The sequence below is a fragment of the Varroa jacobsoni genome, unplaced genomic scaffold (genome assembly GCF_002532875.2).
Source record: "Varroa jacobsoni isolate VJ856 unplaced genomic scaffold, vjacob_1.0 scaffold_859, whole genome shotgun sequence".
NCBI lineage: Eukaryota > Metazoa > Arthropoda > Arachnida > Mesostigmata > Varroidae > Varroa > Varroa jacobsoni.
The window spans coordinates 79,467-99,789 of NW_019213761.1; the positions used below are offsets into that span (position 1 = coordinate 79,467).

At 45.9% G+C, this 20,323-nt stretch overlaps 1 protein-coding gene across 1 annotated transcript in view; it reads right to left on the minus strand.

The window, feature by feature from the left end:
• Positions 1-225: 225 nt before the first annotated feature.
• The window catches only part of LOC111264448 (uncharacterized), a 257,234-nt gene continuing 237,136 nt past the window's right edge, over positions 226-20,323 (minus strand). The window contains exon 4 of the mRNA XM_086970084.1: positions 226-621. Coding sequence (XP_086826210.1) covers positions 618-621 — 4 coding nt within the window. The 3' untranslated portion in view covers positions 226-617. The remainder of the gene's footprint in view (positions 622-20,323) is intronic.

Below are 20,323 nucleotides of genomic sequence, written 5' to 3' on the forward strand. Positions count from 1 at the left end.
ATATCTCTCCGTCGGAACTCTGTGGAGGAAAATGCCGTGACGCCGTAAACGATTAGTTGACTGTCGATGCCTATCGCGCGCTACACTGTATAACATGCATACGCGAATCGACGTTACGAAAAACAAGCTGTTATTACTGCTACGCTAGCCGATACAACTCCACAGAGAAACGGTACATATTTACGTGTACTTTCTAAGTACGTGTAAAATTGAATTGCAAAAAACTCTATATTGATGACGAATGTTATTTATTGCTGGAGTTATCAATAAATATATAGTAGATACCTATGCGAACATAAATAAAAAGTGCTATTGCGGATGGTCAAGAGTACTACCGATCAGTAGTAGGTTTGCACCTGACACAGTTTGGGCATTTTTTTGTTTAAACTATTTTTTTCGAAAATTGCTCCGTAAAAGTAAACGCATCCCCATCAATCGTCTGCACGAAGATACAGTCAGCACAATAGTCATAATGCCGTAACTTATGAATTACTTTGTTATATACGAGCGACAACTCTGTAATTTCGAGTCGTATCAAATAGGCTGTCGTTCGCGGATGACGATACGTCGACTCGTGGTATAGTTACCGTCTTCACTACCAACTACGGTACGTTCGCTTACCTGTAAAGGAAAAAAAAAACCGGATTATAATATGGAACTAGCGTTGACGCATCTTTTGAGTTTGAATATGCTTCGTCGCGAACTATATGCAAGGCTGGTATTAAAGCCACCATGAAGCAGGTGTACAGGTGCGCTATTATTATTGTCACAGTGATAGATAGCAAATATATGATTTTGGACCAGGACGCATGATCCGTACCATACTCTATCTGTTTATCCGTTACGCTTACTGTAGTGCTTTTTTTTATTTACACGTAATATTTGGTCATGGTAAATTAGAGTTATTAAATTATTAACGCTATTATAATTATTTACACTAAATAATAGCAATAATAATAATAAGCATATTTTTTTTCGTATTAGCGTCAGTACGATGGGCAGAGAGGTGCTGTAGACCTGGTGGCCACATCGGCAGCAGCGAAACCAACGACCTCTCATCATAATTCATTGATGTTTGATGAGAGGAACGATTTGGTAGTGATTCATTTTGTGGCGCTGGCAGTCCGTGCGGTGTTGTTGTATTATAAACCTGTTACAACTTCGTACAACAGCACCGACTGCCCCTGACGCTGCGATTGATTAGCCCCTGACTGTCTACGACAAGAAACTCAACGAACAATTACTTTTTGATGACGGACGTCGCACCAACGATTTCGTCATCTACATAAAGTATAACATCGGTAACAACACAACACTGACAGCACAGTCCTGCTTGAAGTCAGCAAAAGACGTCATCTTGCTTCAGCGGCAATGAAGATTTAAACGAAGCTTCGACGTCTAGCAGCTGAACGAGCGTTCGCATTGACCTATAATTCAATCGGATAATAAGGTGAATCTTCGGTTACCAAGAAGTAAAAGATCTTAATGGAAAAAAGAGACGACGACGAAGAAAAATGTCGGGATAAGAGCTCGTCCGAAGTCTAAAAGGCCTCGTTAGCGTTTTGTCGGCCTCCTTTACTTACTGCTTCTTTTTGCGAATTTTTCGTTTACTGATAATCAAGTGTTAGATGCCATTGGAAAGGTCTTCTTTTGCTTTAGAAGCTGTTATTGTTTTGTTCGGATTACCAAATTTTATCTTTAAATCAGGATCGAAAAATTGGTATGTCGGGCGAAAATAAGATAAATTTTGCTCTATCTTAAAAACTGCGAAACAACCTCTCAAATTTATTCTGCATCACTACCTCCGAAATCAGATCAAGCCGCCAGACTTCACAGAATTTGGATACATTCGGTAAATGTAAGCCCGTGTCCGTTGAGAGCATACCGATGTTTTCTTTTTGAGAGCACGACACAGCACATATAGCTATATAAATAACTAGATCGTTCTACTTTTCCTCTCGAATTCACGATTTTGGGCAAAAAGGTCCATTGTATAGAAGAAGAATCAGGCCTTAGGTCACATCTGTTGCTGTAAACGTGCGTTTGATGAAATTATATCATTCTGTTAAAGACTGTTCTCAAAACAATTTCTATCGCACTAGAAAAATCGAGCATTCATCGGGCTTCATTAGACTGAAAGAGCCATTTTTGGAGTTTAGCAAGCTATTTTTGACTAGCGTAACGCCCATCTGAATAACTAACAAGTGTTGATTATACTAGCTTTGGGATCTACTACAATCATTTTCAGAACCCGGTAAAAATTCAAGTTGACCCAAATAAAACAGTACAAACGGGCTTGTAGAGCAATAAAAATGGATTCCAATGGAATATGCTATTGGACCACCAAAAAATGTAAAACGCTCTACTTTTGGCGACGTCGTTGTTCCCTCGTGCGATGATTGTCGTCAATGCTGAAGTACAAGAATAATAAACACAAAACTTCGTCGTCTGTCGTTCCGTTCCCTCGCCGTCAAGTGCACAGGCTACCTAAATCTACCTGCAAATCCAAAACTACCTACAACTATTCGGCCGACGGTAGAGTCTGTGGTTCAAGGACACGGCATTAGACAGAAGCGAAAGGCCTTCGCAGCGGGAACGTCACAGTTCTCATACAGGATGTGATACAAACCAAAATATTGAATTGTGTTAAGTATCTCTTTAGTCTTACTTTGTATTGTTTTCTTGTCAAAGATACTAGTATGCGGATGCTGAATTTACAATTACCCCTACGATAAGGCTTTGCGTGACCACGCTTGAACAAGTCTTCCTGCTATTCATTAAACAGCATCGAGTCGCTGCAAGGCGGTGGCAATTTGACAAATGCCGCTGTGTTTCGATCGAACGAGGTGACTCAGTAAGTTCTCATGAGCTCTGCCTGAGTACTTCATCTTCTATCTCTCTTAGTTGGTGAAGGATCGCGTTCGATTACTTGATGATGAGGCATCCGTACGAGACACTAATATAACACGAATAGCTTACGTTGATCACGCTCACCACACCTGCCTTTACTTGTCTATTCATAGAAAAATAAAGGTGCGTTCCCTTCCGCTATGTTGTAACGTGGCATTCGTCAGCCGGGTGATCGAGCGAGTTAGCGAACGATGAACTTGGCGAGCGGCCGACGAGCACGCACGTTCACTACTGGCGTCATAGGTATACGTATAATATTGTATGTCATATCTGTGATAGGGCCAGCGGTCCTCAGTCGTCTACCAATAGCTCTCGTACTAGCTGACCTCGGTTCTGCGCCAATCGTAAGTAGTTATAGCCAGTTATGGCCGGCGAGGAGTTGACTGACACTACGTCGCGCTTTTTCCATAGATGTTGCTGCCGCTATTACTGCGGAGTTGTATTTCATAGGCGACTCCCTCAACTGACTCGTACACTGAAGTCGTTGCCATCAACGCTGTCCGTTGTCTGGCTACTTTTGCTGGCTGGTCGCACGCTGAGACCGCACTGCCATTATTGGCCACCGGGCGCCAGCAGTTACGGCAAGCACCGGCGGCCACTAGTTTGCTGCCGGTGACCGGCTGGATTTAGCTACCGCCTCGCCGTGACCAGGGCACAGGGCAGCGAACGCCACTACACAGAAAGTTTGCCGCCACGAACGGTAACTGCTACAATATTTTCTGTTACTGTTGCTCTCGCGGGCGCTACCACTGCTGCTGTTGAGGCTGCTGCCGCCCCTGAAGCCACCAACGGTAACGAAGTAAAGGCAGCGTCTTAAACGAATAAATGCTGTTGCCGTATTGCCTTTTCGTGAGCGACACATTCGTTATTATCGTTCAGGGAACGAGAGATAGGGGAAGAGGGGACTGGAGAGAGTGTGTAGAAGAAAAGATGGTATATTCTTATCCGTGCTGGCAGCAGCCGCCGGAGAGTCGTATCGTATCGTGTTTCGTTTATCGGTGGCTAACGAATGGCGCAAACACTTTAGCGGATTTAGTAGCCCAGTGGCCTCCTCGGCCTTCTCCTCCCCCTCCTCCTTCGCCTGCTCCTTTTGCTCCTCTTTTTCCCTCATTCGTTTTGTCGTCATGAGATCCCTCGTTAAACTGTGCTTTTTATGGATGTACTTAGAGGAAGATGAGTAAGCGTCGACATGCTTGCTGTACATCGATATCGTTGCTGTTTCATTATTGGTGTCACTGCTACCCAAGGCGAAAACGCCGAAGCAGATTGAAAAGTGCTTGCGTCGTCGTGCGATTCGCTGGCTTCTTTTATATACGGGTATCATAGCTTGCATACGGGTGAATAAGTAAGGATATCTGATCACGCTCGCACTTATCTATATATACATATATATCGATATTGTTAACGAGAGAAAGCAGGAGCGGCTGGTTTTGATTTCTGCCTTTTTGTATTCGGTGTAGATGCTTACCGGAAACGATTGTTTTTTCTAGCACTCATGAAAATCATTGCGTATAAGGGAGTGCGCGCTACGAATTCCATTTTTATATGCTGTTGTCCTAGAATTTGCATCTAGTTTGGCGAGAAACAGTTTGAATAGCTACATTCGGCTTACGGAATCATGTTTATATCTTGGTTATGTCCCCTATTATGAGACCCTACTGCTGCGCGTAACACCAGCTTTCGCGAGTCAGCCCAGCCCAGGACACCAGCACTTACAGAATCGAAACAATGCCTGAATTCTTTCGATCTGTATACATATGTTTGGCAGCTAAGCAGATTAAGGCTTACTAGGACTTCCACTGGTTAACTTGTATTGCGGGCTTTAGGGGCACATCTCACTTGCTCCACCCACCCTTCTGTTAGTACGTCACTCACTGTTGCCATCGGATCGCATCCCTTGAGCCACTTCACGGGTGTGGATACACTGGCCAACCTCCGCCAGTCAAGATTGCAGAAAACGAAACAGCAGAAAAACGTGTACTGCCGTTGTAGACTCTGACAGCGTTTTCGCTAACACCGGCGCGGTCGCCGCCGCCGCCGCCGCCGCCGCTGCTGCTGTGCTGCTGGTAGTATATGTTCGGCGCTGCCTCTGGCCGATGTTTGTCCATTCGTCCATGGTCGGGTCATCGTGGCTAACAGCCGCATCACGAAGTCGTTCGTTACTTCAGACACGCAGTAACAGCAACACCCTATCTGAGGAGTCAATGCCAATGGTAGTCGCAGAAATGAGAAGATCGCCATTATCAGAATGACCTCTATTTCACCGCCATGATGCCGAATAGTTTCAGACGTACGATTGGCAGAATCGACGTGCGGCCGCAAGTTCAGCGCCATCACTATATCACTAATCTCACCTGTCCCTCAACTGCAAACTATCAACGGACAGTTGCGTCCTAACGCCAGAAGCCGCCGCCGCCGCTAAGTATTATTGCTGTCATCGTTCTTTGAAGAAGGCGTTAAAGGGTCCAGGTTTGGCCAAACCCAACAAAAAACGTCGTCCTGATTAATGTACGTGTAGCTGTCGAGTCACCTGGCGTAACTGCTTCCTTAACTGGTACTGATAGCACCTAAGCTGAAGGTGTGTGCCTAATTGGTGCAGTAGTTTTAACATCAGCCGGCTAAGTGGCTAGATAATACGAATTGCATCGCATATGATTTCGCCCGTGTGAGAAATAAGTACGTACAGGATAAATCAGCGGATATGTGTATGTTTATACGTACCGAAGAAAATTTCTGCATCTTTTAGCTTCACTGCACCACTCAGCACTTTATTGGTAATGCTAACAATGAAGCAGCAAATAGTTGTAAGTAAATAGAAAATTTTAAGTTGAAACATGCACGCCAGTTAGTAGAGCCTGAACCGATAGACGGATCGACCGATCGGCGACGGCTAAGGTGATCGAGTAGCGTTATACAAAAGAAACGATGAGCTGATTTCCGTATTTGCTCACGTGGGCACTCAGCTTACGTATATGATGATTCCGCTTGTGTAGGTCGTATACATGCGACCTACAAAAAAACATACATTTCTTACATACACAAAGCATACGTAAATACATACGTTTCTGTCTGCGTGTTCTTAGTTGTGCATGTGTTTGTGTATACATGATATATATATATCAACGAACATACTTGCTGATAATACCCAATGAATGCTGCTGGATTTCTTCCAAAGAGATGCAGTCGTCGCCGTCCCCTTCATTGTCGTTCTCACGCGTGCATAGTCTTATTACATTATTGTTACTATTACATTTCTCAGCATCTCCTTATTTTCTGTTATGGTTTCATTATAGACTGGAAAAATCGCTGGCCAGTTTTGCTTGTGAAAATCTGCCAAAATTCGTCGCAGTGCAGCACCGGTAAAAGTAGCAGCGCTAGCGCATCCGGTGGCAAGACGATAATTGAAACTGTCAAAGGCGAAAAGGCACGTTGCATCGCGGCGCAACTTTGGTTCATTGCTTTTTTTGCCGCCTCGACCTTCTTCTCTATTCATCTCTCTTCCTTCAGTGTTCGGTTTGATCAACAGCATTGGCTGCTACCAAAGTAGCCTTGAAATCACCTCCTCTCTCCTAATACCCCACAATAAAATTACGAAGCACCTATACTGTCTTTGTTCATCCTCCGTGTGTCATTCAACCGCCGGGAATGGATTCGGAAGAGCCATTAAAAGATTAGCAGTGTTATTTCGACTCCCATTACCTCTGCTCCCGATGTTTACTTCTAAACCGATCCCCGATCGTCTAACCCTCCATGATCCACTCGCATCCACCCGGCCACCTCGTTTTCGCAGTTGTCACCTGCTTGCCTGCCGTTCGTGCAACGACCCGTCGACGTCAATGTTGTCGTAGTTAGCTTTAGCAATACGCTATTGCTTGTCATTACTGTCACCTTGACCGCTAATAGCCGCAGCTATTACCAGTTTTCTGCTCCCGCTGCTAACTTTGCCGACTTTTAGGCTCCCATTATATCTGGACTATACGAAAAATGGGACCGCGAAGTGCGGGGGTTTGCTTCCAAGCACCGAAACAGATCCAGCTCCTTTGCTTGCACTAAGTGCGGAAAGAGAGAGAGAGAGAGAGAGAGAGAGAGACTTAGAGTTTCCGGCGGTGTCTGCACGTTATTTTCATCGTATGCTTTTGCTTGTCCTATCGTCTTCCTGATTCTTGTCGATTTGCTTGGCGGCAAAGACCCGATGCAAGACAGCCGCCACAACAGCAAAGGATTTTTTAGTAATTTTAAACCAGCTCAGCGATGTAGCTTTAGAAGAGTTCACACAGCGGCAACAGCAGTAGCAGAAATAGCAACAGCGCCCCAAAATATTCCTTCTTCAGTGTCGATTTAGCCGATGGCGCTCACTGGCACCAGAGTAGCCCTACAATCTGTCGGACTTTTCCTAACCGCCTGACGGCCTCTGGGACGGTGGCTGCTACCGCTTCCAATGTCCCATTGTGCACTCTTAGACCTATGGATTCCAGTGGCGAGTAAGCATCAAACTATTTGGGGGTAAAGGCGTGAGAAGAGCACAGTGTGGGATGTAGAAGGGAGTGACCATGTTGAACCCACCAAACAAGACAGGAAAGATACGATGAAGAAGGGATCCGCCTTCTTCTACGAACAACCATTACCAGTCAACCGACCAGCCGCTGACCAAAACGGGGGCAGAAGGTAGGCGAGAGCGCGCGGTATCAACGGCGTTATTGCTTGTAGCAACAAAATCGATCGATTCTTTCGACAGACAGCAGCAGATGCGGCATTGGCCTGTCTGCCACCTTTCCATAAGAGGTAAAAAATGAAAAGGACCGAGCAAAAAATAGGCCTGCAGAAATGGCAGTCGCTGCCGTCTGCATCGTGGACGTGTGCCGCTGTCATCGGCCACGTCATCAGCCCGAGTACGTATCATCACTGCCGCACCGGTAGCTGTCTACATTACTACCGTTGGCATAACCGTTCGTGTTCCCGTTTATGGCACACGACTTTAGATGTTGGTCTGTGGCTAGATATCATGAGAGACGACGATTTAGAATGCGCGAAATGCAAAGTGCGAGTTGAAGATGCGTTTGGTACGATAAAACAGAAGGGGTCAGATGTATTGTTAGGTATCGTGGTCTGTATTCATTGATAGCTATTCTTGTCGACGATCGTTAGCTTTAGACATAGCCATATCTATCTGAGTGCGTACTTGTAGTTTTGGAAAACTCAAGGACAAAGAAAAATCGATTGGAGAAGCAAAAGTCGTACTGGCGATCGTTTTTGCAGCAGTACAGCATGTGCATTATATATAGATAAATAAAAATCATCATTACGTTTTTTTAGATAATAGATACCTCGCGGAACGTCCAGGATGCGGACACATGAACAGACGGGAGCGCTTAACGACAAACGGTCTTTTCATATTTACGCTGAACTAGAAATTGAATGACTGGCGAGGGACTGTATGAAGACACAGTGATTGAGAATCGCTGAAAATAGAAAATTATTTTCTAAACAGAAAATCATGTTTGACGTTAACTGCATCTGAAGACTGTTATGCTAAACGTGATTATATCTTATCTCAAAAAGCACTATCCAATTGTATGTTTTGTTGTCAAGAAGAGAACAGAGGAACGGGTCGGAGTAGAAGAGACCATCCACTGCTCTATGAATTCCATATACAATTACTTTTGTAGTGAATGTCAGTCATCTGATGAAGTTCCTCCTGAAGTTCCTGAAGGACCTGAAGTTCGAAATATTTTTTAACATGAAACGAGGGAAGCGGCAACGACAGCTAGAGAACGTCACTAATAATAACTTTCGTAAAATCGACCAGCTATCGGACCGCTTAGTTATTGGATACTACGATAATATCAATAAAACTCCTACGAAAACGACTCTTTCTCTCTCTATCTATCTAACTTTCCCTTTCTCCCACTTACTTTCTCGCGTCGAATAGATACTTTGGATTGTCAACAGCACGTAGTGCATGCTGTGTACGAGCTTCTTTCTTCTCGCTCTATTTGTTTCTTTCGCTGTGTCGCTTTATAGCGAAGAAACTCGCAGCCCGTGGTCACACGTATACTGTAGGCAGATGGTGGTATTATAGAATAATAGGCTGACATTGTAAAAGGCAGATAGACTCTTGCAGAAGAGACGCATGAGGATCGTTAAAAGGAACAATTAACCTTTCACTAGTCAGCATCCGAAGGCTGTGTTAAGAAAATGAGGCATCGGTGATGGTGCCCGACCGAGAGCATAGTGAAACTAAAGCCGAAGAGAGTGGACGCGCGGACCAGCGACCGTGCGATCTAGGTATCGAACAAGCTTTCCCGATACAGAGGAATGAAAGTTTGTACCGCCGCCGTTGAAGAAAACAAGGAAGACAGAGAAAACAAGCAAATAAGGACAGATGGACGGACGGACGAATGAACGAACCTGAAAGCAATGACAAGCGAAAGAGCGCTGGTTCGAACTGAGGCTCGTATGTGTGTCGATGTTGGTAAACGGTAATAATGGTAAATGAATGATGTTGCTGTGGGCAGCGGCATCGGAAGGATGACAGGAAAAGAATGGGTAACTCCTAGTAGGGTGCTCCTAGTAGTAGTAGAACAAAAGCGGAGGCCGACGAGGCCCTCACCATTCTCACTCGGCCACTGTTTCTCTCACACAATCGGATGAAACATCAAGTATACATCTGTTTGACTCCCGACCTAAATCTAAACCGTTCTCTCACTGTTTTTTACCCTTATTTTTCTCTCTCTCCCTCCTCTCTCTCTCTCTCGCTCTATATATATATATATATATATACATATATCTTGATGGTCCTGCAGTATTCTGTCTGTAGTGTGCGGACCCTTCCATCCACACCTCTTCGCTATAACAACGCGACTCCTTTGGATTTAACTACGAGATTCGTTCAACGCGGCTATCGCTAACGCTTTGTCAGCGCTTGTCGACTGCTTATCTGTAGCTGCTACCTGTCTAATACTTCTGGCGGCTGAAAATCTGTAGACTGCGCGATCACTACAGTTGCTGCTGCCACTAACACTTTCCATCTAACGTTCTTCGACTATGAAAAAGACAAGTTATTACCAAATGGAACTAACTGCCGCTTAATCGACAGAGGGGCGAAGGACGATCACTGACTATCGACGCTTGGCCAGCCGGCATTCGGCTACAACGTTCGCTTGCTAGCACTCCATCCCGCTGGCCCTTTTTCAGTAGATGTTGTTCGTTGGCAGCCCTCGCACGCACGTCCGGGCCTGCCAGTAGGCATCGGTACGCCATTGCTGACAACTATTAGATAGTGGAGGGGCGGTGGCGAAGACAACAACGATGGACACATCTATAACGGCAATGCCATTGGAAGCGGCGGGAACATTAGCCGAAACAGAAACTCCTAGAAAAGTAGATGTAGATCCCGGCGGAACAAGCAGTAGCAGCGGCAATGCTGTCCGCTCGCCAGCAGTGGGACATAGTAAGAGCAGCGGCAGGCAAAGAGCGGTCAAACGGCACGGCTTTCCCTTAAACAGGTTTCTTGTCTTCGTCTTTTCGCTTATCTTCTCTTTCCTGGGAAATGTGACGACAACCGGTGCATGCACGAACATGTTACCGCTAGCGCTGCTGCTCTTATTGGCAAGCAAATATCGGCGACAATTGCTACCGTCCGAGATGCTACTGCAGCTAAAATGCGGTATGATGCGGTCTAGCCTGGTCTGGCTTGGCCTGCTACTGTTCCCCCACAAGCGGACAGTCGTACCGTAGAGAATAGACCGAGCGACCGACCGATCGAACGACACATAGTGTTCTTGTACATAGCAGAAACGACATGGCTACATAGGGCTTCTAGCCAGACGCATAGAAAGAGATACACATAGATACAGTTAGACTCATAGAAGCATTACTATGCCAGTACTATTACGAAGAGAATGATGGAACAAGCGGCGGAATCGGTCACCGGCCATTAAGGGTTGGCCTGGATGTCCTGCCACTAAATCGTGCCACTTAGTGTTTGCCACCTCCCCGTTCCCCTCTCCTTTTCCCCATCCCCACCTACCCTTGTCCATAGCTTTTTCCTTTCGATGCAAATGTACGAACGTATATCTGTTGTCTGAGGTGGAAGAAAAGCATGGCATACATTGATTAGAAATAACCACTCGATTGACCACTGAAGTAGACCTGCTAGGTGGAACAGCAGAATCCCGCTGCCGAAGCTTGATAGAGGCTGATACTCGTTGTGGCGTTGTAGCATTAGTGCAGGACGCTTATCTATTGATTGTAGCTGCGGTAATCGTTACCCACGGTCGCGGTAGTGTTAGTAGTTACAGGCGGCGGCGGTTACGACGCCCATACCGCTGTCGGAGGTTATCCCCTCGAAACAAAGTGCTATTGCGTCTAGTGGAACCGGCTTTGGGAGTAGGAACAACCCGCTCTTGTTCGACAGCGCCACTCTGTTTCGCCGGTTTTACGACGACAATGGCGACAGCGATGAAGACCATGACGGCAGCGACAATACGACGATCGTTTAGGTAAATACTGCGGCATGATGGTGCTTGTGGCTAATATGTGGTGGCGGTCAAGGACCGCCAGCGCCCGGGCAGACGGGCCAACGATGGCAGGCGGCACTCAACACACTTTGCGACGTCGCCGCCAATAAGAGATCAGGTACATGAGTGCTCGCGAACTTGATGTACTTCTCTACAACATTACTATTACTTTTGGCAATAATAATAATAGTTTGATGGCTGTAATGGTAGCAGTCGTAATACGAATTACGCTGAACTACGACAGCTCGGCAAATGTTCCGCAACTTGCTGCCTGTCTTTGTTTCTCGCTGTTTGCATTCTGACCAGCTCTCTTCATATCTCTTCCTTCTTCTCTAGATATTATCTCTATGTATCATTCCATTTGTAAAACTGTCGAGGAACTAATGCCACAGACTAGTTGGTAGCAGTGTCTCGTGGAATAAAGACCAGACAATGATTTCTGGATGGTTAACCTTTCAACATAAAATCATTACCAAGCGCGCGTCCGTCTACAGGCGCTGTTCGCTGTTCATAATCAAACGATGGTGCTTGGTCGCTTCCCGTAATTCCCTTTATCATTTACTACTGTTAGCTCTTCCTCTCTATGTCGTTCCCGCTTTCAATCTTTCCATCGAATTTTTGCTCGTACTCACGTTTGGCTAGATGACAGGTATTGTTCCAAAAACAGCTACTGCTTCCACAGGTCTACATGACACAATTAGGTGGCGCAGAAATGGCCGGTACCACTTTGTCTCGAACAGTGTAGAGCCCTCTTCTACCGTCTTCATCAGTTTCTAGCCTATATATATATATATATGTATATAATGATATCAAAGATTCCACTGGAATAAAAAAGTTCACACCCATTACCCATATTGCTGCCACGCATCTCTTGCTTACAAATAAGAACTATCACAGGTTTTCTACTGAGAGCGAACGTCGAAAGAACAACTGGCTGGTGCGTGACGTCTGAAGGGATTAGTCAGACGAAAGGTTGCAACACTTCAGTCAGCAAGAACGTCGAGCGGTTCAGGCAGGCCACGACAACTTTACCAGTGGGCGTCGGTGAGGGTTAGCCGAGCTCAAATCTTCAACAGCAATCATTGCTTAGCAAAGAACGCCGGGGAAATAAAGTTAAAACTGTTAGAATAAGGCATCTGCTCAGGCATTAGGTAGTTTGCTATGGCACGAGCTAGCTCAAGTTTACTGATGCTATGCTTAACGAACGCAGACGACTCGCGCCTTCAAGCCTCACGGCCGCAGGAATGTCATTATAATAATCGTCGCTCTATGTAGCACAGCAGTAAATCGACAGTGACTGAGCTAAACCAACAACCGGCGGAAACCGGCATGAAAGTTGAAATACGCGCCTAACCGTTATTACGCTACTATCCTGTAGAGCCTGGATCTCCCCTGTGTCACAAAGTAGCTAAAACGTAGTCTCAAGCGGAACGTATAAAATGCAATAGACCGACCCGACGGCGCGTGCCAAGGAGACGGGACAAGGACGTGGGAGTCACCCATCAAAAACAATCAACCGGCGACTGTCGCCGATACGACAGTCTCGTGCCCCAGTCAACGACTGGCGTGTACCACGTGCAGCCATAGTAAGTCTGTACCATTAGTCCACCAACTACCCGCGACTGCTTATCACAATCGCGCGGCGAACTTTTGCGGTCATCAAGAAAGAACAAAAAAAAAAAAGCTTTGAAAGACAAGAGCTTAATCAAATCGGCGACAATTAGCCGATTGGTACGTTTAGATAGATGCCTTGTGCAGTCGAGTTTACTCACACGACGACAAAGATGAGACACGATCTGAGGCGATACTCACTGCACGAGTCACAATTTTTTACCTGGCCATTATTTGGCTCTGTGGGGCGTACGCGTAAAGTCGAAATTGAATAGGCATCCCACGAAGAGCTATAGAGAACAAAGATTTAAGCTAAGTAGGTAGACGACAAATAATTGTGAGGTCGCTGCACGGGTCGCCTAATCGCATATTATAATATGACATGAAGTTTATCTTGTGCAGGCGCCGCGGCTCTTAAGGCCGGCTAGTGATCCGCGCAGGCAATATTTACAAAAAATCAATGTATAACATTTCATAGGACATAAAAATATGAAGGATTTTACCGCGGGTGAGGGAACCCCAAAACGAAGTAAGGGGAACCATAGAGTAGGGAAACCTATAACGGAACCGTGTGCGTGATAAGCAAGTCTCTGACATCCTGCAATCGCGTGCGAAACAACAACCGAAGAGGTTCAGCAGTACAGTCAATTCAGGCCGTCAGGGCAATGCTGAAAGTGTACGTGCGTGCGAGCGAGCTATGCTTTGAAAAAGAAATGCATATGATTAGCGACCGAGTAAACGAATGCTGAACAAATTGTTGATAATTGGGACTTTAGAAATGTCGGGGAGCCACAATGGTTGAGAACGATACTCTTGCTAGATTTCCCAGACGTTAATTTCCTGCCGCCGGAGTGTAGATACGATGGAGGCCGTCAAAAAGTGACTGAGGCTTAAAGAAATATATAAAAACACGAATTACGGCAAAAAATGGCTGGAGCACGCCAAACACCTCTTGATATGTACGGGTGGTTCAATCAGTTACTTCTACTAGACAACTTTCTCACGGCATCATGCTCCTGTTGCATGCAAGCGGAGATAGACGGAGCCGTCTTGTCATCACCGATGATTGTTTTTTTAACGACGCATTTTCTCGGCGCTTCCGCGCGTTTTCCAGCTATCGTTCTAAAGCCGGTCATGCTTTCGCAAGCGAAGTCGAGGAAAGGCCATCGCGTCTAACCGCACTCATGGGGTTGCTGCGTTAATCTAGCCAAAAGAAAGGGCAGGAGGTGTGGCTAGCGGGATCAGTTAACCACCGTTTCCATATGCCGATGCATTTTATTCTACACAGACGGCAATACGACCAGCGCGTAGAGATTTCATTAGAATTAACTCGCTAGCAGCTGAGAAATACAGTGGAGTATGAAAGAATGGAGCGGCAGATGAGGGATGCGTACCAATATTCGATTCGGACGATCGAATACTCATGAAGGAAATCCGAATGACGTTACGATCACATCGGTAACCCTAAGTTCTGCTAAGTTCTCTGGCAAGCCGGGTAACACCGTCAGACGTTTACGCGCGCACTCACAAACGGTCGTCAGCAGGCAGTTGTATCTACCGCTAGGGCCGATAGGTCGCTCCGCTATACATGGACTACGGTTTCCACATATCAACGCAGTTGTGGTAACTATAGTCTATTCACATAAGCGAACACTTTCGGTCACAGCTTTGGATAATTACATTAGAACAAAACGAATAGCAACACTACATTGTACTAGCATATAATAGAAAACCTAATGAAAGGACCACCGCCTTAATTATTGGGGAAGCAAGGAGGAGGAATTCAGTTATAACGATTACTTAATAAATGCTCATCATTTATAATAGTTCATTCTATCGTGAAAGATCAATCCCTTCTACGATCAGACAATAATCATTCTGCAAGTCAGACGCCGATAGAATTTCCGTCTCTATCTACTATCAACTATCTACAGTTAGACCCCTGCGATGAATAAAAATTACCTAAAACTTGGCCAATACATGATCTTCGACCAGGTTAAAAACGGTGCTTGGGCGCTATTTGGGCTTAGCACTCCTTGAAATACGTGTCAATTTTAGATTATAACTTGTTGTTGCTGTTTGCGCCCACTTGCCTTCCTGCCCAGCACGATCAAACCCAGGTACAGCTCAGATAGCACAACTCGACGAAAGGCCGGTTTCGCAAAACTTCGAACGAATAATGTGCACTGATTAAGTCGGCTTTCGCCGACCCAGAAGCGACACGGCCAGAAATACCCTTAAGCATGGCGTCGATTGGTCGGAATCGGCTCATCGAACCATCATTCGTATAGACATTGCCCCGTGCCCTGTGCAATAGGCAAAGTAACGAGGCCTCCCTCGTTCTAAACGAGTTCGAGAACGACGATCAGGGAACAAGTGCAAGAATTGGCCTCAAGCTTGGCCTATTATCTTCCGCCTGTGGATGACTGTTTGCCGCACCGGAATCGTTTGCTTACTCTCTTCTTTGTCGCATTCGGCCATAAACGAGAGCCAGGCATCTACTTCACCGAGTATGGCGAAAGCGATTCGATCCGATGCGGGTAATGAGCACGCCGATGCTCCGTCTTCCATAAGCAGCGGCCAAGCGGCAGCGACAACTGTTTTCGTCGTTTGCCTCGGTCGGGCAAGCGCGAGCTAGTCGCGGACCCACCATTTGAATGCAAACCCCGTTCGTGTGTGAAATCGTTGCGGTACGTCTACATGGATATGTCTGTGATGTGTGGTAGTCCAAGGAACATCAGCTCATACCGTTGCTCACGCAAAACGCTCTCAATTGCCCGCCGGCCGCTATTGTCTGCTAGCTTTTCTGTTGCATTAACGGTGTTCCTCATGTGCACGTGCTCGTGCGCGTCTCTGGCAGGATGAGCAGCTCGATGTTCTGTGATTTGTGAATTAAATAATACAAAGAATTGATCTGTTCTTGCTGCTGCTGGCGTTGAGTTGATATCGTGTCGTCTCTTATCTGGTCCTTATATCCGCCATTTCGCTCTCGTAATCTACAAAGGCTTTGTTTCCTTGTCATTTGTTGTGTAACGTTTAATGATATTGGCTGCATCCATCGTGTACCGCTACTACAATACCTCTTCTCAGTCTCGCCTTCGTAACCAATAACCCATGTCGACCCGAGGCGGCATAAGAGCCGAGCAGGCGATTACGCTGGAGCAGGCTTTAATAGAGTGTGGCCTAAAAAATCGATGAAAACAACTTTGAATTATGACTAGTTTCCTGGTCAGTGCTGACCAATTAACAACCAATTCCTTAACAAATTTTGATCACTGATCACTCGTGCACAAATCTCGTTATGTAAAATTCTGACTGAATAAGAATCGGTTAGCGAATTGTATCTAGCCAGATCCTAAAACAGCTCCGAATTATCAGCTCAGAACTTTTATGTTTCGCACTGTCCCGCGGCTTATTTCGTATAATCTGATATGTGCGACCGCTATAGAATATTTAAAGAGTGTTTATACGACGCTATCCATTTGGTTGACTTGCGCTTCGCGGGGTTCTATCAGCTGTTAATTGCCATTGGCATTAACGATGACGAATTCAAACAAAGCAACAAGATGAGTATTATGGCACAGTATGTTAATTATCGCTAATCAGAGGCTGAGTAAACTGCTATCGTCATTAAGACCAGTTTCATTGGTAACGCCATATTGGGTCTCTAGCGCCACCGATGTGAGCTGCCACTCCGAGCCACCGTAGACGTATACGATACATGCGCCAATGTATATCGAAGACAATTCAATACAATCCTGTTCCGTCAGAGTAACTACACGGTGAAAGGTTGCTCGAACGGCCGAAGGGCATCAACGAAGGATAAAGAAGGAACCTCATAAAGGACACTAGAATTGGGACGGTCGAACTCTCCATCCTCCCTTCATTTGTCCACTTACTGAAAATATTCCGTTACTAAATTTATGTCATAGTCTAATGACACTCATTGATACAGGTACACAACACACGTGTTATACACATAAGACTCTAAGCTTACTACTACTAGTAATAATAATGGAATAAGGGAAACCGGAAATAAAGCCGATGTAGCGACACAGCAACGCCGGTTTACAATTCGACAGACGAAACAAAATATCGTCTAGGGACACTACTTCATTTAGTTTTTCTTCGGGTTCCGGACCCCGTGTTTAACGCTTAGGCTCCTCATTCTTCTTCCCCATTGCTTCTTTGCCCAAAATTGAGCCGCTGGTTTCGGACGGAGTTAATTACAACCAGTAGTTGTCCTACGTGGGTATATCGCACCGACCTTCTGTTGCTACAGTCGCAGGCTTCGGCGGAAAATTCGTGTTCAAAAACTCCGGATCGTTCGCTCTCTCTCTCTCTCTCTCTCTGTTTTGATTTTTCACACACACGAGTTCCCTCTGTCCGCTTCAAAATTGTACCAGGTCAGAGACTGGCTGCAGCGTTACCTAGAGGTTTATCTATCGCTCGGCCGATGAGATCTTGCAGACGTTATCACGTTGTCCGCACGTCAGTGTTTCGCTCTGTGCGTGTATGTAATTGTACGTATCTGGGCGCGCTGGCTGATCGGTGTGGTGTGCTAGTTGCCCAGTATACGAACTGCACACGTCCAGCGTCAGCGTCCCGCCTACCGCTGGTCCTGGTCTTAGGAACAACCTCAGCTCCAACTTATTCGCTTGCAATAATGAAGATCACGTTCAGCCAATTCTGTAATGGGGTTACCTCGTGCTTTCGTTCTCGTTCGGTCTGTTCGTTCCTTTACCTGTCTAATCTCCTCCTTTCTTACTTTAACTCCCCATTGCAACTATTACTAGAACTACCACTAACCTCCTAACTCTTCTACACACATGTTTCTATGTGGATGCGTCTGATGAAAGGGGCGTCGTAGACTGCGGTGTCTTACGATAGAATGTTTTCGCACCTTGTCACGCGTGTTGACTGTGGATGGATCGGTCAGCAGGCCTGGTTTTCTCTAGCTCAACTATGGACTACTGGCAACAGGTAAAATCAGTTGTTTTCACGAAAAGTTGTCGGCACTAGTTAGCATAGCGATTGACGCCGTAAGCGCTTCTCACAACCTCGAATGTGGACGTTCCTTTTTCTTAATGTTTTAGGTTATCCTTACAGTGTGAACATATCCTCTTCTATATAACACCACGGACTTACCGACGCTAAAAAAGTTAGCCAAAATAAGGCCTCGCTAGGGCTTCTTCAACAGACCTGTGAAAGGGCACGGCGGCCATAGCCGTGGTGAGCATCTGCCAGTGTAGAAATTTAGCGACGGCCGCGTATTCACGGTTATGAAGCATCTTTTTTTTACACTTCCTCACACCGGAACGCATCTGAATGTGCATATCTCTCATTTATCATTCAACTGACACTTCTAGCACTTCGAGTTGGTCCAGCAGTCAGTACTCTACCGTAAGGAATCGGAGCTATAGCGCGATGGGTGTTACGGTGACAGGTTGACCATCAGCAGCGGCTTGCTCATGATGCGCCTCTGTTTCATGGCCGTCTAACCGTCTGTTCGCCTGCTTGTGCGTCCTCGCTGGTCGACAGAACGGCTTGCTCGGGATGCTTACGACCGCCTAGACGAATCACCCCACCACGAGAATTGCTACTTGCACCACAACTACTACTGCTAATGCAACTTCTACCAGCTATTTACTACCTGTACAGCGACATAGTTATACCAACAAAATGATAATGACCCTGAAAGCCGTACAAAATGAGCGGCACAATGATATTGTGTACTGCAAATAATTGGCGGGTCACCGTTCTCACCGGCGTCACAGCTACCGTCGCGCTGTCAGTGGCAAACTGAAGTACCGTCATCACCACCACAATCATCACTATCATCATCAACAGCAGTACTGTCGTCCTACTCATAAACATAAATATTTCTCCCGAAAGCCAAGCCATGTAAGGCAATGCGAGGACCTACGAAATAAAGGGACCTACGCCGCAGCAGCAGTTACATCCGCAACAACAGCAACTGTACTGCTAACAGCAGCAGCAGCAGCTGGCATAATCGTGTTACCGTAACCTCAGCTGAAGTGTTCCTGCGGGTATTGCTACTTTTGTTTGTGCTCCTCGTGACAGACAAATGGCCGTTCGCCGTCTACTGTTTGACTTCGTCGTCGTTGTTGTCTCGTACATCTTAAATGCACTTTATTTTATGAGGAGGCCACGCATCCCTTCGAAAGGAAGTTAGGGTGGGTAAATATCCTAAAACGACCTGGATTGTAGATATTTAACGCAGTCTATCATCTATCTACATGCTACCACAATAAACTGCTCTAATAATACATCGTCGTACTTATCGTTGCCGCTGCCGCCGCCGCCGCCATCGAAATCCGCGCCAGCAGCGACTCATTAGCGTCGGAGGCTGCCGTTTAGCGCGTCCACTACAGCAATCGCTGCTGTCAGAACGGCTATAATTCAAGCGTCTGTGTATAATTGAGCCTATAAATTGTCCTTGCAGCGATGATGCTTGTGATGGTGATGATACAGCTGGCCAGGTTCTCGTATTTGTCGGGATGTTTTTACATTTGGTTAGTTCCGGAATGGCATGGAAACGTTTGTAGGCGATGGTACAGCCAGTAGATTTTATCGAAGTTCTAGATTCCGTTTTCTATTCTTCCCGATTCTGAATTTCAAACGTATCCTACTATTTACGTTCTGCAACCTATGTTTGTTTTCGTTCTTCGTTTCGTTACCGTTGATAGAAAAAGCGAACAGTCTGATGCGCCTTTTCTGCGCGACCTGCAGAAGCTGTAGATAGCCGCAAAGACATGTACGGTCGATGTTCCCAATAGCACAACCGAACAATGCCGCTGCTGCTATGAAGTTCCATTTGAATGCTCGCATACGTTTGGTATTTGCACATATATTCGAGCCGCTGAATTACATTTACAAGGCATTTAGAAGGATTATCGCCTCACATACTCTGCTACTAGCCGCCCTTACGTACATATGTACGTATGAGAAAGGTAACATTTAGCTGATGTTGTGTCAGCCGCTAGGCGTAACATGGACAAAAAGTAAGCCCTATTGTGCATTGGCATTATTTCTCCTGTTTTCCCTGTTCGCGACTACTTGGCCCTGTGTGCACGTTTGTTACCCGAAAGATAGGACTGAAGAGAAACCATAAAAAGGCCGCATAAACGGTGTCGCAATGGAAGTCGTGTGATCAAGTGAAAGTAGAGAGAGAGAGAGAGAGAGAGAGACGTGGGGAGAAATAGTGTATGTGTGCACGGGTGTGTCAGAGATGGAGAGAGAGAGAGAGAGAGAGAGATGGT